The sequence below is a fragment of the Stenella coeruleoalba genome, assembly GCF_951394435.1.
Source record: "Stenella coeruleoalba genome assembly, chromosome: 6".
In the NCBI taxonomy this organism is placed as follows: domain Eukaryota; kingdom Metazoa; phylum Chordata; class Mammalia; order Artiodactyla; family Delphinidae; genus Stenella; species Stenella coeruleoalba.
In genome coordinates this window covers 61,710,801-61,730,289 of record NC_137151.1, presented here as the reverse complement: position 1 = coordinate 61,730,289, position 19,489 = coordinate 61,710,801, and the positions used below count along the sequence as shown (strand labels likewise).

The 19,489-nt window shown below is 34.2% G+C and overlaps 1 protein-coding gene across 1 annotated transcript in view; it reads left to right on the top strand.

The window, feature by feature from the left end:
* LOC307187805 (sodium channel protein type 3 subunit alpha-like) overlaps positions 1 to 19,489 on the top strand; it is an 83,520-nt gene that overhangs the window by 22,485 nt on the left and 41,546 nt on the right. The window contains 4 exon segments of the mRNA XM_079924342.1: positions 5,633 to 5,917; positions 11,772 to 12,119; positions 13,163 to 13,295; positions 14,639 to 14,877. Coding sequence (XP_079780468.1) covers positions 5,633 to 5,917; positions 11,772 to 12,119; positions 13,163 to 13,295; positions 14,639 to 14,877 — 1,005 coding nt within the window.

Here is a 19,489-nt window from a genome sequence, read left to right as displayed (position 1 = left end):
GGTGAAAGTCATGGGAAGACAAAGCAAAATCCAATTCACTTCAGTGAGAATTATAGATCCTCTACGTCTTCACCAACATTTGGTATGATCAGTCTTATTAATCATTCTACTAGGTATTTCACTGATGTCTTATTTTGCATTTTCTTAATTATTAAGGAATCTGAGCATCTTTTCATGTTTTTATTTTCTATCTGTATGGCTTCTATTGTAAAGTGGATATTCAAATATTATGCCCATTTTTTAGCTGGGCTGTTTGTTTTCTTATTATTGAATTTGAGTAGTTTCAATATATAAATGAAATAAGTCCTTTAGTCCTTCATGATATCTATGCTTTGCAAATATTTTCTCCCAGTCTGTAATTTGTCTTTCATTCTCCTAACTGTACTTTTCCGAGGTAAGCGTTTTTAACTTTGATAAAGTACAGTTTATCAAACTTTTTTTCTGTTTCTTCGATCATGCTTTTGGTGTTGCATCTAAGAAATTTCTGCCAAATCAAAATCACAAATATTTTCTCCTAATTTTTCTTCTGAAATTTTTATAGTTTTATGTTTTGTATTTAGGTCAATGACCCATTTTAAGTTAATTTTTGTGTAAGGTGGTGTGATTTATGTGTTGAGGCTTTTTTTGCATATGGATATCTAATTATTCCAGCACCACTTGTTGAACAAAATATCTTTGCTCCACTAAACAGTCACTGAACCTTTGTCAAAAATCAATTGTCCATATGTGAGTGAGTCTATTTCTGGATTCTATCCTATTCAATTGATTTGTTTGCTTCTCTTTGTACCAAAACTGTACTCTCTTAATCACTGTAGCTATTTGATAGCTACAGTCTTGAAATCAGATAGTCTTTTTCAAGACTGTTTTGACTATTCCAGGTCAAATATATTTTAAAAATGTATAGCTTCATATGAGTTTTAGAATCAGCTTGTCAATTCAGTATGGATAGTTTCTATTGTTATGTCTTCAAATTTATCATCTTTTCTCCTGCAACACTGGATTTGCCATTAATCCCATCCACTGTATTTTTCATCTCAGACATTATAGTTTTCACCTCTAAAAGCTTGATCTGCATCTCTTTTATATCTCCCACACAGCTAACATTTTGAACATACACAATACAGTTATAATAACTGTTTAGAGTCCTAAAGTCCTTGTCTGCTAATTCTAACATCTGTGTCAGATCTTGGTCAATTTTCATAATTTGTTCTTCATTTTTGGTTACATATTCCTGATTTTTTTTTGCATTTCTGACAATCTTCAATTAAATTCCAGACGTCTGAAACTTTACCTTTTGGGGTGCTGGATATTGTTGTATTCCTATAAAAATTCTCAATCCTTGTTTGGGAGCATAGTTAAATTACTTATAAACAGTTTGATCTTTTCCATCTTCAAACCTTTGAAGATTTGTTAGGTAGAACTTAGAATTTTATCTAAGGCTAATTATTCCCTACGACTAAGTGAAAATCCTTCTGAAAATTCTACCCAATGGCCCATTCATATAGTGTCTTCAAAACCATTGTTACATGTATTTAGTCTGTTTTAGTGGTTGTTTCAGAGGAAGAGCAAATCTGAGCTGTTACTATATCTTGATCAGAAGCAGAAGTCCAAATAACTTTTGTGCATAGTGATTTTTTTCAGATGGATGTTTCCAAATATTTGAAGCATTATTCAAATGTCAGTAAATCCTTGGAATCTTCGTCTACCATTGGGTACAGAGCAGTATCATGGTTATAGTTTATTGAGTTTTATGAGAAAAGCCATAAACAAATTTGGTGATTCTTGAAAATCTTATAAAGTATACATCATGCTTGCCATAAATTTCTATATTTCAAGTATCTAAGAGTTTATTCCAGATCACTACAAATAAAACACATTTGTAAGATAATGAAATAAGATAGCTATTTGCAGGGCAAAGAATTTCTTCATTTTGAAGCTTAAATAAATGTTATAGGAAATAATATACATGTATACATAGATAATGCACAGTTGTATTTTAAAGCATTGGATTATTCTATTATCATTTATAAGAACAGACAAAGCGATGTGCTTGAAAATACTAAACAGACATACAGTACAGGGGTAAGAATGTACTCTGAAATTCAGCCACTTTAGGGAAAATATGGCATCAATTAAAAGAGTATAATCTTTTAAATTTAGCAGTAAAAGTGCACTATGTCTAACAGAAGTTTAAAGAACTTAATTATCTCTATCCTAATTAGGTCAGCTAAAAAATGTCAGTTCTTTTCACTTAAAAGTCAGTTATTGGATTACAGTGATCAAATCATGATTTGACTCAGCTTTAGCTTCATACACAAAAAAAAATTATACTGATTCCAGGGTATCTTATCCCAGTGTTTTAATATTGACTGGGATGGCACAGGACTACGTTAATTTTACTTCCTTATTGACAATGCAGTTGGCAATGACCAATAAATAGCCAGTGTTCAAGGAGAGGAGGGAGTGGAGGCAGGTGGGGGGGGGGTGGACTTAGTCCACCCATGAGATCACTGGTGCTCCAGTGTAATGTGAGTCTTGCTGACCACCTCTGACTCTTCAAAAGCTACTATCTAGCTAATGACTTCATGAAGCCTAGCATCATTTCCATTTTTATTTAATAACTGTTGAAGGACCTCCTAGTGCTAGTCATTGTTTAGACATGAAAAAAAATTTTCGTATTCAGCTCAGTGGATTCACAAACCAAGTACAACTTTAAAAGACAGAGAGAGGAAAGCCAACAAAGAAAGAAATGCTTTGTCCTATACCGTCATATTTGTGTTCGGCATTTAATTTGTGATCTTTAAACGTCTAATAGTGCCCAACATAGCATATTCCATAGCAGTATATATTGGTCTGATAGGAAAAATTTAGAAGCAAGCTTTGGGGCAAAATTAGAAATAGTGGCATTTAACAGATCCAATATAATTAGGGGTAGAATTGTAATAAGTATAGTTAATGTCTTGTAGTTTTAAAATGGGATTTTAAAACTGGATCTTATGTTTACAGTGAAGTATAATCACACATAGTCATGTGGTTTTATTTTTTAAGGACACACAGATACAGTAAGTTATAGAGCCTATTTTGAATCACACAGAAATGATATAAGAAAAAGCAAATGTTATTCCCTGTGGAAATATTAGCACATACTTGTTATTTGTTACAAGAGGAATTCAGCAAGGCAGTTGTGAAAGTAACCCTATTAGTCTAAGTAAACAGGACACTGGCCATGTCACAGAGCTGGGTATAAACAGGTACACAGACATGGGAGGTGACAGGAAACATCTGCCTTTGAAAGGGAATTGGCAAATCCCTGGAAGTGGAACAAGTGACAAATTTGAGTTAACGAGTGACACAGAAAATGTGTTGTGTTGGGAGGTTACCGTTGTTGCCTTGCAAATCTGTTTGGTTTTGAGTTACTCCAACTGTTACCCATGATAGGTAGGGAAATCATGTCTTATGCAAAACAAATTCCAGAAGTGATTTAAATGAACTGAGTTTCAGAATTATGGCAAGGGAATATTACCACCACTTCCACGTCCTTTGTTCCTGATGACAAACAAGCCAATAAATTATTAGCACTATGTGTTGTGTGTTTCTGCCTATACAAAATGGAAGGGAGAACTGACTTTATTCGGATAAAAAGAAATATATATATATATATATATATTCATTCTTTCAAGGAGTGGTGTATATTATGTATCTCCTATGTATCAAGCACTATGCAACTATATTTAACTTGCTACAGATTAGTACTTCATTTATCCACTTTATTTTACACATTTATATTAAACATTCGTATTTATAAAGGGCCCTTAATATTTCTCATCTTTCATTACTGATGATATTAAAAGTGACACTGATGATCAAGAATTCAATAAAATAATCTGGTTATCTGATTATATGCAATTCTATAAGTTCTGAATTAAAGTTTCATTTAAATGTTAGGCATTGTCCTATATCGAGTCTTAGATCTGGGTTTCCATGATGAATATAGTATTCAATATAAACATTTTACGTGTTGCTTAGCCTAACACACATATTTAGTACTATATGTAATGCTATAGTTCCCATCCCTGGGGTCATGTTAATCTCAGAGAATTTGTATCACAGCACCTTTAGTTTTAAACCTTTTTTAAAATCTTTAGTTGAGATGAGATTCAGAAATGGAAGCTACTTTGGAAGGTTTGCTTCTCAAGGAGGAGGAAACATAAAGCACAACATGTTGTCAAAGCATTCAATATGAGTTTTATCTTCTTTTCTAAAATATGTTTCTATTATACAGACCATTCTGACACATAGTTTTTATGAGATCTTAAAAAGTCAAGTCTAAGTATGTCTTGTTCTTCCCCCACCCTCACTCAGTGTCTAAGACAACTGACAGCACGATGCCTTTTTTCGCCTTAATTCACCAAATATTTACTGAGTCTTTTTTTACGTCAGGAGACAGAAGAGGCAATGTGCGCGCGCGCGCGCGCACACACACACACACACACACACACACACACACACACAAATGACAGAATTCCTAACTAGCTTAGAGTCTAAGTGGAGAAGATAGAACAAAATGGTAGCTATATTAGATTTGTTTGTATTCAGTAATGACATATGTAAAGAGTTGAACCAATATTCTCATAATTTAATCATTTATGTTTATAAACAGGAATATACTTAATGAGAACTCAGTTTTGAGTTTTCTATCTTCTCCAGTTTGGTTAGATCAATTCCCATCTAAAACTACTATTCATATAAATAAAAATACAAAACATCTGGCATGCCATGTTTCACCTCCGACCTGCTGTGTTTCTTTAGTAGGTACAGAAATTCAAAATGCTTAAGTATATTTAGTGATGAAATATGAAAAGAAAGTATTTCAAGAAGTACTCATAATCCCTTGAATGATTATTTCAGGTACTTACTGACTTATATGTTAATCATTTGTTACTATTTATAATAATAATAAATAATATATAAACATTTAAAATTTAAAGCTAAAAGTGCTATCTAATAAATTAATCATGTTAAACTGTGAGATTAATATGACCCCAGGAATGGGAACAATAACACTGAATGTGATTCAAATAAAGGAAGAGGATCAACTAGCCAATACATTCCCACTACTCCCATCTAGAGGTAAAAGAGTAGACACTTTAAATGCTTTGAGTTCACAAAAAAAGAAAAGAAAAAGACTTTTGTCCTAGATTTAGAAGGAAAAAATACCACTAGGTTGTTCACAATCACAAGTGGGAGGAATAAACCTATGGATGGAATTGGAATAGTAATCAGACCAAGAACCACCACTTAGAGAACATTTGCTTTTAAAGTGTAGAAGATATTTTTAAGAGAGCAGTTGTTCCCTGAAATGAAGCTAATCTCAACAGAGTTTTTAAAAAAAAGACTCTTCAGAAGATGTGCCAAACCAGACTTTTCTAGTCTTAATGCATAAGCTAACATATTGCTTTATACTATTTAAAATTGTCATTATTAAGTAAACTCTCTTGTAGTAAAACACAATGAAATGACCAGAAGACATCATTTTCACATATAGTTAATAGTCTTAAATAGCAACATTTGTATCACATTCAACTGTTCCAAAGTTGTATGTTCTAAATAATGCCTGGTTTTGTTTAAACAGGCAGTTGCAGCAGCAGCAGCTGCTTCAAGAGATTTCAGTGGAATAGGTGGGTTAGGAGAGCTCTTGGAAAGCTCTTCAGAAGCATCAAAATTAAGCTCTAAAAGTGCTAAGGAGTGGAGGAACCGAAGAAAGAAAAGAAGACAGAGGGAGCATCTTGAAGGAAACAAAGGAGCGGGAAACAGGTTTCCCAAATCTGTATCTGAGGACAGTGTCAAAAGAAGATTCCTTTTCTCCATGGATGGAAATCGACTGACTAGTGACAAGAAATTCTACTCCCCTCATCAGGTATGGTTTTCTACTAAGTGCTCCAGTTTGTTTTGTCATTGTTGTACTTTGGTATATTTTTTGTAATACCTGATTTAAATGAGGGACGAGGAACTAACATTTAATACGATTATTTAAATTTATACCCTAAAGTGTCTTTAAAAGGGACTTTTATTAAATCATTAATAACTTTTATTTTAAGGTAATCAGTTTTAAGCATTGCACTATTTTGAGACCATTTTCTTAATCAGCTTTTTGAGGAAGTGGGGGAGTGAAAACTATCTATCAGATTTTTTTCTTCAGTGAGACAGTTTTGTAATCCCTCGTTTACCTTTTCCATTTTGAGACCACAGATGAACCTACTTTTTTTGCATATGGATTTCTGCCTTTATTATCTGAGGTTGTGATGCAAGATATGTATGAATTTTGAAAAGAAATGTCTCTGGATTTTTGCTTTTATCTTTTTTTAAAATAAATTTATTTATTTATTTATTTTTGTTTGCATTGGGTCTTTATTGCCGCACGTGGGCTTTCCCTTGTTGCAGCGAGCGAGGGCTACCCTTCATTATGGCACGTGGGCTTATCACTGCAGTGGCTTCTCTTGTTGCAGAGCTCGGGCTCTAGGCACGTGGGCTTCAGTAGTTGTGGTATGCGGGTTCAGTGGTTGTGGTGCACGGGCTTAGTTGCTCCGCAGCATGTGGGATCTTCCTGGACCAGGGCTCGAACCTGTGTCCCCTGCATTGGCAGGCAGACTCCCAACCACTGTGCCACCAGGGAAGCCCTGCTTTCATCTTTTGATATGAGAACTGTACTCTCATGAGCTTCCATTGTGCTGATATGGTGTCATGCCTTGATACATTACAATGAAGTTATGACCTAAATGCTCTCGAAGAGAACTAAATTAAAGACAGTCTGTTTTTGCTCTGATTTAATGCCAACTACCCAATTCTTCAGCATATTTTCAAGTCAAAGAGGGAAAATAGTTTCAACTCTTTGTTTATAAGTTTTATCAGTTGCATAATGAAGAGTAAATAGTTATGAAATCTGTGATAAGTACAATTATGGCTTTGAACCCTATCTGGTTCCATTAGAATTTCATGGGCTATGAATTATTAACTCTTCTAATTATATTAATCTGGGTCAGAATTATGTCCTAAAGATAATGCTTTGAGAGACACGCTATATAATTAAGTTAAATCAAAACACTGTACATCATCCAAGGGGTCTTATAAAAAACAAATATTTTTGAAAAAATGGAGTGATAAGCACAAAATTCAGTATAGTGTTTAGCTCTTGGCTGAGGAAAATGCATATGCTAGTTAACAATGGGTGTTTATTTTATAGTTTATATTGAATATGTAAGAATTTTAAAAAGAAATAAACTCTATATTAATAACTTATAACTTGAATTTTCATATTAGGACAAAATATATATGCACACACAAAAATTTATAAGACAAAAACCATTTCCCTACAGATAATGCCAGTATCAAGAGATCCAACTATTACCTTGCATAGTACAAATATAAAGTATGGTATTACATGAGTATAATACATTTGGGATTAACTTGAGGCTCAATAGGCCAAGTTAATTTCTCAGATTAGATTTTTTGGCTTAAACTTCACTCCTGATATTTTAGCATTATTAAGACCATTAGGAGTCATTAAGATTAGGAATATTTGATATTATAGCATAATGACTTAAGGCTTATGTTCATATCTCCACTCCAAATTAGTTCTGTGACCTTGAGTCACTTGTACTTTGTAAAATTTCTGTAAAATGGGGTAATAATGTCTACCTTAAAGAGCTGTGGGTGCTTAAAGAGTTCTATATATTAAGCAATATAGAGAAACCCTATGTGACAAATAGGAGAGCTCTTATTAAGTTAAAATGGGTCATTGAATTACAAATTAGGAAAACTAAAATTTTTTGAGTAGTTTCAGTTATCACAAATGTATACACATAGTAGTAATAATTACATGAACGTATTTAGGTGTTTTGAAAATAGCACTATTTCCATCATTGTTTCATCATATAATGCTCAAATAAAAGCTTGTGGATCAGTTCACTCAGCCAAAAGCTTGTGGATCAGTTCACTCAGCCAATCCACATTGATCACCTACTATGTGGAAGAAAGAGTTCTAGAAAAAAATCTCAATGAACAAAACAATATAATTCACTGACCTCATGGAACTTTATACTAAAGGAAGAGATAGACAATAAACAAGATAAGTAAGTTATAGACTATGTCAGAAAGTGATAAGTGCTATGGAAAAAAAAAAATAAAGCAGGAAAAGGGGATTAGGAACACTAACCGGTGGTACAAAAAAAAAAAAAGAATTTAAATAGGGTGGGTTGGGAAGCCCTCACTGTAAAGGAGAAATCTCAGCAAAGATTTTGAGGAGGCAAGGGGAGAGGCTATCTCATAAAAGAGCATTTCAGGCTCACTGAAGAGCAAGTGTAAGGCCCTGATGTGGTAATATGCCCAGAATGTTCAAGAAGCAGCTGGAAGGCCTCTGTTGAGTGAACCACAGAGAGGGAACAGCACAGGGAAGTTAGCTGAAAGCCAGAGTTTAAATACTAAAAACAGAATTGGCATATACCTACGTTATATGTAGTTCATTTCATATTTGTAAATAGACAGATAGTGACATACGTAGAGGTAGGTAGGTAGATAGGGAGAGAGAGAAAGAGATGATAGGATGATAGACAGATAGATAGATAGATAGGTAGATGAAATAGATAGATAGTAGATGTTGCAAAAGAAAAAGAAATCGCCTATTAGCACTGATAGTTACATATCCCAGTAAAGACAGGCAGAGAGCATCACCACAACTCACAAGCAAAAATATACCAGAAGCACTTTACAGTGTCTGGTTGTATAAACAAACTCTCTAAAAGGTAAGAGAATCAGTGGAGGTAGTGGGGATAGGAAGCATAAGATGGACATGGCATAATGTTCAACACAAACATATTTTCTAACAATGTTAAGGCCAAGAAGCCATAAATAATGGGTACCCTGTCCTCTACTAACATAAACTTTACATGTTATTTTATATTTATTATATTATTTTATTCTTAAATAGATAATACATGTTCCTAGACAGCATGAAAAAGTACTTAAAGGCATACAATGGAAAGTGAATCCCCCCAAAGATTTTATCTATGTTGTCTGGACATGAGGAGACTATTTTAAACCAGAAGCTTTATAGCTAGAACCAAGTGTAGTTGTTGACTTATTGAAAACATTGATAAGCTACATATATTTAACTTGAAATGCTATTAAGTGAGTATTTCCAACAAATACTCACTTTACATGCTTCTACTAGAACATCTTCAAATTCCCTGCATCTTCCATTTTGACATCCCATTCCACTTCAGGTTCAGTCCCTACATGCAGGATTGTGTCTTACACACCTAAATTCTTCTATTTTCCCTTTTGTTACTGAAAATTAAGAAAAAGAGTTCAGATTTACCTTCTTGGAACAAGGCAAAAGAAAAAGATGTCTGGAATTTATATTTTGGCATGCCTGAGGCAAAGAAAAATGGCCTTTAGGTCCTTAAAACATAAAAGCTTGTTTTCCGTAGAGAAAGAGCTGCCACAGCTGTGGGTATTCCCTCCACTCTGCTGCATCTTCTAGTGTGCTATTTTTGGTTTATTTTCCCTCAATACTATTTTTGCTATCTTCTTTTCTCAGTTTCTGTTGCCTTGAAAGCTGTGCTCACACCCATTATTATACTTTCCAAAGAGTGCATAGAAGTTTCAAATAAACCCAAGGATCTGGAACGCCTTTGAAAACAGCCTGACATAAAAACATGCAAATTAAAGGCATGTACCAGATACGTTATGGATGTACACACATACCACATACTCCCAACCAATACTGTGTATACAGATTTTCAGTTTCCAAAGACAGTATTCTAACACAGGTATATTAAGATGATTGTATTGAGCCATCCTAGGAATTAGTGTAAGACAATGTTGGTATTCCTCTTAGTGTAGGGTGAGGTCCACCTGCATTAGAATCACCTAGAATGTATGTTGAATACTCAGATTCCAGAGTCCTACCCCCTGTTTACTGAATCCCAATTCCAGAAAGCTGGGACCTAAAAATACACTAAGGTTTCAAATATGAGTCTGAACATACAAATATCATATTGATAATTTAAATTGAGTCTGAAGAGATTAAAAACATTACCATTCCTTATTACTGAGAGCTGAATTAATGTCTTCACAATGTCTAATTTCTTGATCACTTTGATGACTGGAAAATTAGTCTAACTACCGACTGACATTGGGTAAACAAACCTTCTGCATGAACTGAGTATCACATACACACAGTCTCAGGCTAGATAAGCTGGGCAGTCAATAATTCCTGTGAATGTTTCTAACCAAATCCAAAGCAATAGCACATTTCTCAATGAATAGTATCTTTCCAGAACATCACTGAGACAGACGGCAAAAAGATTATTCTAGTGCTTTGCAGGCAGGGAAAAGCCATAAAAATAAAACTAAAAATGGGGCCTAAGAAAATCAGCATGACCTAATTAGGCAGAGCGACCAAAAATAAATTTGAGGGAGTCTGCCTTTCTTACGTTTTTTTCCACTAGAATTATTTTCTTTGGTTTTACACCGAAGCTTGGAGGAAGAAAGGGAAAGTCCAGGCATGTTTCCTGCTGGCATATGGATATGTATGCGTATGTATGTGTATGTATGTATATACGTTACCCTGGCTATGCAGAGAGATAGAACAGGCCATGAGAAACTGCTGGGGGTGAGAGGGGAATATTGGAAATGTCATTGTTAATGAGGAAGGTAGTAAACAAAGATTCTGCAAGAGAATAGAGATGTTTTTGAAAACTCACCAAGGCTAAAATAAACACAGAATTATTTGATGCTGCTGATTTAAAGTCCATTGAAAAACTGGAAGAAGGGGCTTCATGCTAAATCCTCATTTTCAAGTACCAGAAACTGTTTGCTTGATTTATTCACAAACAAATATAATTTTAAAAGTTTCTGAATCATCCAGTTCCTTTTAATAAAGTTAAATTGAGATTAGAAGGATAAGCTGTCTTCTACATCACCCTTATTGGTAAAGTCATGTGTAAATGTCTTACTTTTTTAAGGCAGTGTTAAATTTTAAGTAAGAATAGTAATTTATACAGCAATTTAGGCATTCTCTCTGTTGTGTTTGCTATGACATATATTCCCTCAAAACAGGTGAATCATTAGTAGCCATTTGGGAAACTGTTAGCAAATTTAGAAGATAGCATCATAGGTTAAGTTTTGTGACTTTTATGCCCATGTGGATAGAGACAAGCAAGTCCAGAAAAAAAAGAGTAATTTCCTTTTAGAACTCAAAATAAGAGAATGGAGAGATAATGGTTTCATTTTTAAATCATTATCCAAAAGTAACATATTTGGTACAAATATTTTAAATTTAAGCCAACAGTCTCACTGAACCATAACTTGTTTTCCAAGTTGTGTGCCCTTTCAGACCATAGCATTTAGGAGTGAAAGCCACCTACCAAAAAGAATCATTTGTCCTCTCCAGCATCAGGTTCTGCTCCTAGAATATTACAGCAACAAAATCCACCTCACAGTACTAGAGTGAAGATTAAATGAAGTTGTCACGCACTTAGTAGATTGCATATCAGAATTCTTAATCAGAAAAACTACTCTTTTATACTTAAATTTGCATTGTGGTCTTTAATAAAAATATCAAAACATATGAGTTCTCTGTAAACTTGATTACCTGTGTTTAAGAGCAAGACTATTCTAACCCAAAAGCAAATAGATTCTGTAATATTAAGACTTTTATTAAATAGTTGTGTCCCCCATCCCAATTCTTTTCTTCCTTGCTCTCTCCTCAGTCTCTATTAAGTATCCGTGGCTCCCTGTTTTCCCCACGACGCAATAGCAAAACGAGTATTTTCAGCTTCAGAGGTCGGGCAAAGGATATTGGTTCTGAAAATGACTTTGCTGATGATGAACACAGTACATTTGAAGACAGCGAGAGCAGGAGAGACTCACTGTTTGTGCCACACAGACACGGAGAGCGACGCAACAGTAACGTTAGTCAGGCCAGTATGTCATCCAGGATGGTGCCAGGGCTTCCAGCAAATGGGAAGATGCACAGCACTGTGGATTGCAATGGTGTGGTTTCCTTGGTGGGTGGACCATCAGCTCTAACCTCACCTACTGGACAACTTCCACCAGAGGTGATAATAGATAATAAATTAGCTCTACTGACATTATATACCAATTTTAAATTACCAAGGCCTGGGCATTTTAGCCTGTTATACCAACCTGCTTCCCCAAACTGAAAGTCCTTAAAAATAATATATGATTTATTGAATGGAAAACAATAGGATCTTTAGAACCAACTAAATTGTGTGGGACCATTAACTTCCAAATGCTTTAGGTTAAAAGAGCGCAGTTTTTAGAGACTGGGATGAAACTCGTATCTGCAAATTCAGTCGACCTACCAGCACAAAATAATGGGCATTTTGACAACCAAATTGCTATTATAGATGTTTGTCGACCCAGAATTGTATAATAATCTATTCATATTCTGGAAATTTCATATACTTAAAATTCAATATTGTAATGACCAATATATTGATAATGGGCACTTTTCATACAAGTGTCAATATTACAGTGACTCTAAAATGTTTTGATGTCTATTAAATGACTCTAAAGTGTTTTGATTTCTTATAGGATGGCATATAGAAATAACTAAAGAAATCTCAGGAAAGCACACACATTTCATTGTACATCTGTGTTTGTGCATGGAAAAAAATTGGCCCATATATGTCAATATTTTCAATAAAGCCTCAAAGATAATAATTCAGCCTTAAGACTATATAATACTATTATTTGTTTTGGGGGAAGATTGATCTGATTATTAATCATTGAGATAAGTTAAAATTCCTTGCATTTGAATGAAATGGAATAATATATGACTTTGGCATGCTTATGAAAATTTTCCCTGAAAATTCCAACAGGTAAACTAAAATATTTCTGCAACATAATTGCCTTATATAATTACATCCAACTAGTAAATTCTTGTTTTAACCCTTTAGGGTACCACCTGTGATTTTTTTAAGTATTTATAACTTAATAATAAATTTAGTATTTTACTATTACTTGAAAATTGTTACTTGGGAAAACTGCACGTAGCATGCCTTTCCAGAGAAATGCTATGTTGTGTTGTATTATTCATTGAAAAGGGTGGTTTGAGCCAGCAGTGTTTGGTTTGCAGGGTACCACCACTGAAACAGAAGTCAGAAAGAGAAGGCTAAGTTCTTACCAGATTTCAATGGAGATGCTAGAGGATTCCTCCGGAAGACAAAGAGCCATGAGCATAGCCAGCATCCTGACTAACACAATGGAGGGTAAGAAGAAGGTCATGGGATAGTCAGCTTCCTATGATTATATACTTTATGAAACTATTATTTATTCCCATAGAATTACGAAAGTCAGTTACCCAAGATCAAAATTGTATAATAGACCTAAGTAGATAATATATGGAATACACTATTATCACATTGATTACAAAAACTAATATTGCCCTTATTTCTTTTTGATTCTGGTTCTCATCTGAAGAGTGATATTTCACCACTTGATACCTCATCAGTGAGGATTTATCCTTATATTATCCTTAAGCAATTACAGTAAAAACTTGCCTTTTTAAGTTTTAGAAGCACAAGGAAACATCTCTTTCAAGCTTCAATCTGTTGTCCAGGCATGGAGGTAGTGATGGGTTGGGGAGGCATATGAATGAGTTGGAGGAATCAAAACCTATGCTCCACTTCGACAGAGACCCTAAAAAAAGATTTTTTCCTCCATCTTCCACATACACAGAAACCATTACATTCCTCCAATGAACAGCTGACACAAATATTTGTTGATTTTGATACACTGGAATGAGCAGCAACAATTACTTCCTTGTTCATTCATTAAGTCCCCATTTCTTCAAGTTTGGAGGAATATTATATTAGTACTGCAATTTTATAAATCATTTATAAGTCATATCTAATATGAATTCTTTAGAAAACTTCAATTACATTTTGTATCTTATCCCATTGGCGTACTAGATATACAAATGGGCATATAATAATTATAATAGGTTTCACCCATTAAATTACTAGTGCCTTTTTAATATATTAAGCTAAAATTCTGAAAAATATATGAGTAATTATGAATAACAGAACTAGATTTGGCTCTAAATCTATATTAAAAAGAAGGGCATACTACATTCTCAGTGTGTGGAAGATCAATGCTGATGTGGAGACAGAGAGAGGAAAGAATGGGTCACACACATTAATAAGGATCACAGCTTTAGACAGTATTCTTAAAAAGGTCTTTCAAAAGAATAATTGTTTGATATATTTAATAATTCTAAAAGCTTACTTTAAAATTCTGTTTTGATAAAGAAAATATAGCAATTTAATGACCCATTACCTATTTAATAGATAATTAAGTTAGTTTGAGGCAAAATATTAAATTCAAAGTATTTATTTTCTGTTTAATTAAAGGAGAAAGTCTATTTACTTGACATTTTTTATGAATATATTGTGAAAATATTTAATGGGATTGTCTTCTCAAGTCTGTTAAACTAATATGAACTTCCAACCCCAAGTAGAAGCATCAATTTTATCAAATAATGTATAATCTGCAACAAAAACAATTTGTTTTTATTGTTATTTACTACTCTTACTCTTTATTGTTCCTCCAGAGCTTGAAGAATCTAGGCAGAAATGTCCACCATGCTGGTATAGATTTGCCAATGTGTTCTTGATCTGGGACTGCTGTGATCCATGGTTAAAAGTAAAGCATCTTGTGAATTTAATTGTTATGGATCCATTTGTTGATCTTGCCATCACTATTTGCATTGTCTTGAATACCCTCTTCATGGCCATGGAGCACTACCCAATGACTGGTCAATTCAGTAGTGTGTTGACTGTAGGAAACCTGGTGAGTTCATTTGATGTTTACTTATTTACTTTGTCAGGGATGGGGCAGATAGACCAAAGAAGAAATCCATTTGTGCTGTGTGGAACCCCCTAATTATACCGTCTTTCTTCATAGGAAGAAATATCTAAAGGAATATTGAAGGTATTCTCAGTGATAAGGTCTAGAATTCGGGTATAAATGCTGACTATTGAGACCAACATCTGTGCTGACTGATCATGGTGTCTTACCCTTTGTAAACTTGTTAAAATCTTTACTGTCATTCTTGCTGGAAATATAGGCCCAGAGAAACAATGACGTCTAATTCTGGCTCCACAAGCATGCAGTTTTAGCACACATAGCTTCTGAAGAAATCATGTTCTTTGAAGAGAATACATAAGGATTGATTTCTGTGCAAAAGAGGGCATAGTTGTTTCAAATTGAACTTCTTAATAAAATGCTTCAGTAGAATTCACAGAAGAGAAGAAATAGTTGATAAAAATGCATTTGTAATTTAGCCACATTTTTGGTTCAAGTTACTTGGGCAGACATCTGTGTATGTGTATGCTGACTTGTACATTTCCTCCTAAATGTATATGAAGAATCTGAAATGGATGAACAAATAAGAAAAGAATTTACATAGTTTATTAATCAAGACCTTTTTTGGCACAAGACAGAAACAGAACTCAAACTAGCTTAAGAGGAAAGTCTTTTTGACTGACTCATGGAATGGAAAGAAAAAGATGAACTACCAAAACATATGAAGGGTAATTTTGCAATTGGGCTTCAGGATGGGCTTCAGGATATCCTTTAACCAAGGGACTGGATATAGTCCAAACATTCATTGCATCTTTTCTCTGTAGGTCAGGAACATGATCAGCCATAGCTCATTGGTTTTACATCTTGTAACCTCTGCACTGGAAAAAGACTGGATCTCTTTTTCAGTTCCAGCTCAGACTCTCGTGATAGGATTCTATTCAGCATAACCTGGGTCAGATGCTCACCTGTGGTTTCATCAGCATTGGCGAGGGTGGAGTCATGTGAAAATGGCAGTCCTTAGGAATTACACAGGTGGAGGAACTATTCCCAACAGAAAGAAGAAAGCGAATACTGGGCAGACAGTTGCATAAATGTCTACTCCAATAAGAGAACTCAACTTCACTGCATTATAGAACACCCACCAGATTCTTGACACTTTCTTCATCTTTGACACCTGTGATACTGATTGTTTTTTCCAGTTTCTCCTTCATCGGAAGGAGATGATTTCTCCTTCATCTTTCCAATCACTCTATCTCTGCGCCCTTGTCTGGACTTCTCTTCTTTTACCTATTAAGGCTATGTTTTTCACTCAATATTACTATGTACTCAACAACTCTAGGTATTATCTACAATTATAGAGTAAGTTGTGTTCCATTCCTGTATTTCCAACAGTTACAGATCATTGCTCCAGGATAACTTTAAACACAGTATGAGACATCTGAAATATCATCTTTCTCACAATTTACTGAAAGCCCTAAAAATCTCAATTTAGTCTTGTATTACCTCTAGTAGTAGCCTTCCAACTTCAAAGAGCCTTCCAGCTTCGAAGATAGCCATTTGACTTACTTTCTCTTTATTTCTTATATATTTATACAATTTTATATGAAGACCCATTATTTTTTTTTCCAGGTATCAACTTCTTTACTCCTGTAACTACTATTAAAATCATATTTCTAGTACTCTGCACTCAGTATGCTTTCATCTTGTTAAAGTATCTATTGCCTATATTTGTGGTTCAACACTCTTAACTGGTTTTCAAAACTCCCTATCTGATTCCATCCTTCCTATACCAGCTTATTTTCCTTTGGTTCCTAACCAACCACCAGCAGTCTTATCAGAACAGCCTTGTCACTATAACACACAAATGTTTATATGCTTACATATAGGATAGTATATCACTGTTCTCTACCTTCACATTTAAAGTACTCCAACTCAAATCACTTCATCTCAATTCTTCATATTCTTCAAGGTCCAACTGAAGCCTCATTTCCTCTAATATGATACTCAGCCCATATCAAACACACTTTTTCTTAATTCCTAATGCATTTGTGAATAGAACTTAGTTGAATATTAAACAAAATCCACTATAAATTACTCCATGGCAGAGCTCACATCCCATTTTTCTTTTGTATCTTGCAGAGCGTTTACATGGTTGTAGCTCGATAAATAACCAACTGCTTGTTTCCTACCCAAAAAGGCATCATGCAGCATCTTTTCATAAAAGAACATGGGTTTGGAGTCAGGTGGAACTGGGTTTGACCTTACTAATAATGAAGCATCTGGACAAGTTTGATAAAAAATCTGAGTCTTTGTTTTCTATTATTGAAATGGATATAATAATGCTCATCTCCCAGAGTTGCTGTGAAGATCTAATGAGATAATGTGAAAACACGTAGCACTGTGCCTGGCATCTAGCACGTGCTCAATAAACAATTTCCTTCCTCTTCTGTATGCTATTAACCTTTCTTTGAAATACTGACGGAAAATAGTTCTGCTCTAGCTGCTGTATTTTTCCCAGGATATTAGACAGTTAGGGAAGTTGAACAGTTAGGGAAAATTTTGGAAATTTGTCAGAGTGAAGCAGAAAACTGAGGTTTTATAGAATTTCAATGTTGAAGCAACTGAGTATGGAGGGATAGGATAAGAGACATTGGATTATAGGACAATCAAATGGAAAAGCACTAGACTAAAGCAACAAATTTGGGTCCAAATCCAGTTGTCCATGCTAAATATCTGGGTGGTCTTAAAAAAGTCACAAGTATTTCCTTCTCATGAGCACAATGTGTTGGACTAGATGTCCCTCATTCTAAAATCTGTAACTTTGAGTAGTGATGGAGATAATGAAGTAGGGAAGTGGGGTTCTACCACTGGTTGACTGTTTGTGGTAGAACCATGCATAAGCTGAGCTTACTGTTGGGAAAACAAGACTCTTGAAGACAGAGAGTGTAGACGACAGAGAACAGACTTAACTATTTCTAACCTTAGGAATAAGAGAATGTGTAAACTGACTGTTACTATTGGCTAAAAGCTCATTATGAGTAGTAGTAATAATGTTGTATATCTGTAAAGTATTTCATAGTTTTACATATCTTATTTTATACCCACAACAAGCTTTATAATAAATATTTATATATGAAAAATTATATATATATAATATATATATACACAGAGAAAAAGAGAGAATATATTCCTTATAGCATGGGTACTTAGCTGAATTTGGATTTATATTATACTCCATGGATGGATGTTACATCGCATATTCTGTGGGGATTTTACAGTTTTCTCATTAAAATAAATTTAAAATTTCTATGGACTAGTTTATTACTACGCAAATGATTGCATATTGCCTTACAAATAAGGACATGGAGTTTTTTGGTTGAATTGATAACAAAAGAATTTTCCATAAAAGAGTTGTGGAACTTCCAGTCTTTACTTAGATCAATGTGCCTTTTTGTTTCCTCTTTCTGGAGCATATAAAAATTACATCACTTCCTTTTGATTGGATTGATCAAATTTGAGTATCAAGAGACCTCAAATCTCTATTGAGTTTCTCTAAGATGCTCTGTTTTGCTTTCATTTTTAAATTTTGTTTTAACCATTATAAAACCCATGCACTCATCTTAGGGATTCTATAAGCAAGGAATCTTCCATCAATCATAGTAGGTTAGATAACCTCTTCATCATACAAACATTTCCAACTAACCTGTAACTTTTTCTTCAGGGAATATTGATAGAGATCTGTAGCTCCTACACTATTTTTCTTACTATAACTTTCCTAACCAGTGATTAGAGGTCCATGATATCCCTTTATTCTGCTAGACCTAGATGGGAACTTAGAAAATGGTACCTGTTCTAAAAATCTTACAGGCTATTTGCAAATAAAAGTCTAAAGAAACATAATTAGCAAAATTATTTTAATTAAATGGTGTGGTGTAGGATATGAATTCAAAATCTCAGGAAAGGGACATGATAACTTTTTGAAGGAAAAAAATGGCTCGTTTATTGAAAGATAAAACCATGGGAGCCAAATTCTAGACCTCACCTATGAAGCCACTCTCATCAATGAAGAAGTGTTATTTGGCCATCTAACTCCTCTCCTAGTGTAATATAAAACTGCCTTCTCGTCTCTTTCTAACAACTACTAATAAAGTTCTTGTGTAACAATAATTGTGTGTACACTACAGTTTGTAATAAAATTTGCTAAGCAATATAATACTGATAGAAATCCAAGAATATTAAACACAGACCTGATGAAACATCTCACTATCCTCATCTGACAGATGAGATAAAAGAAAATCATAAATGTTAAATGATGTCCCACCATTTTTCTTTAAATATATTTCAATTTCATCCTTCAAAAAAGAATCAACAACAACAACAAATATTTAAAGATACAAATCCAAAAGGCATGAGGATGATAAAACTAAAACCATTAAAACAAGAAGCTAATAGTAATGGAGCGAAAGGCGGCTACAGTTATGTCAAATTCACTACAGAAGAGTGGAATGTCAGTCTGGACAAGAAGAGGTTCTGTGGAGCAAACTGATCGATATTCAAACTTGAGCCTTTAGAACTAACATTTCTATCTTTTTAATGT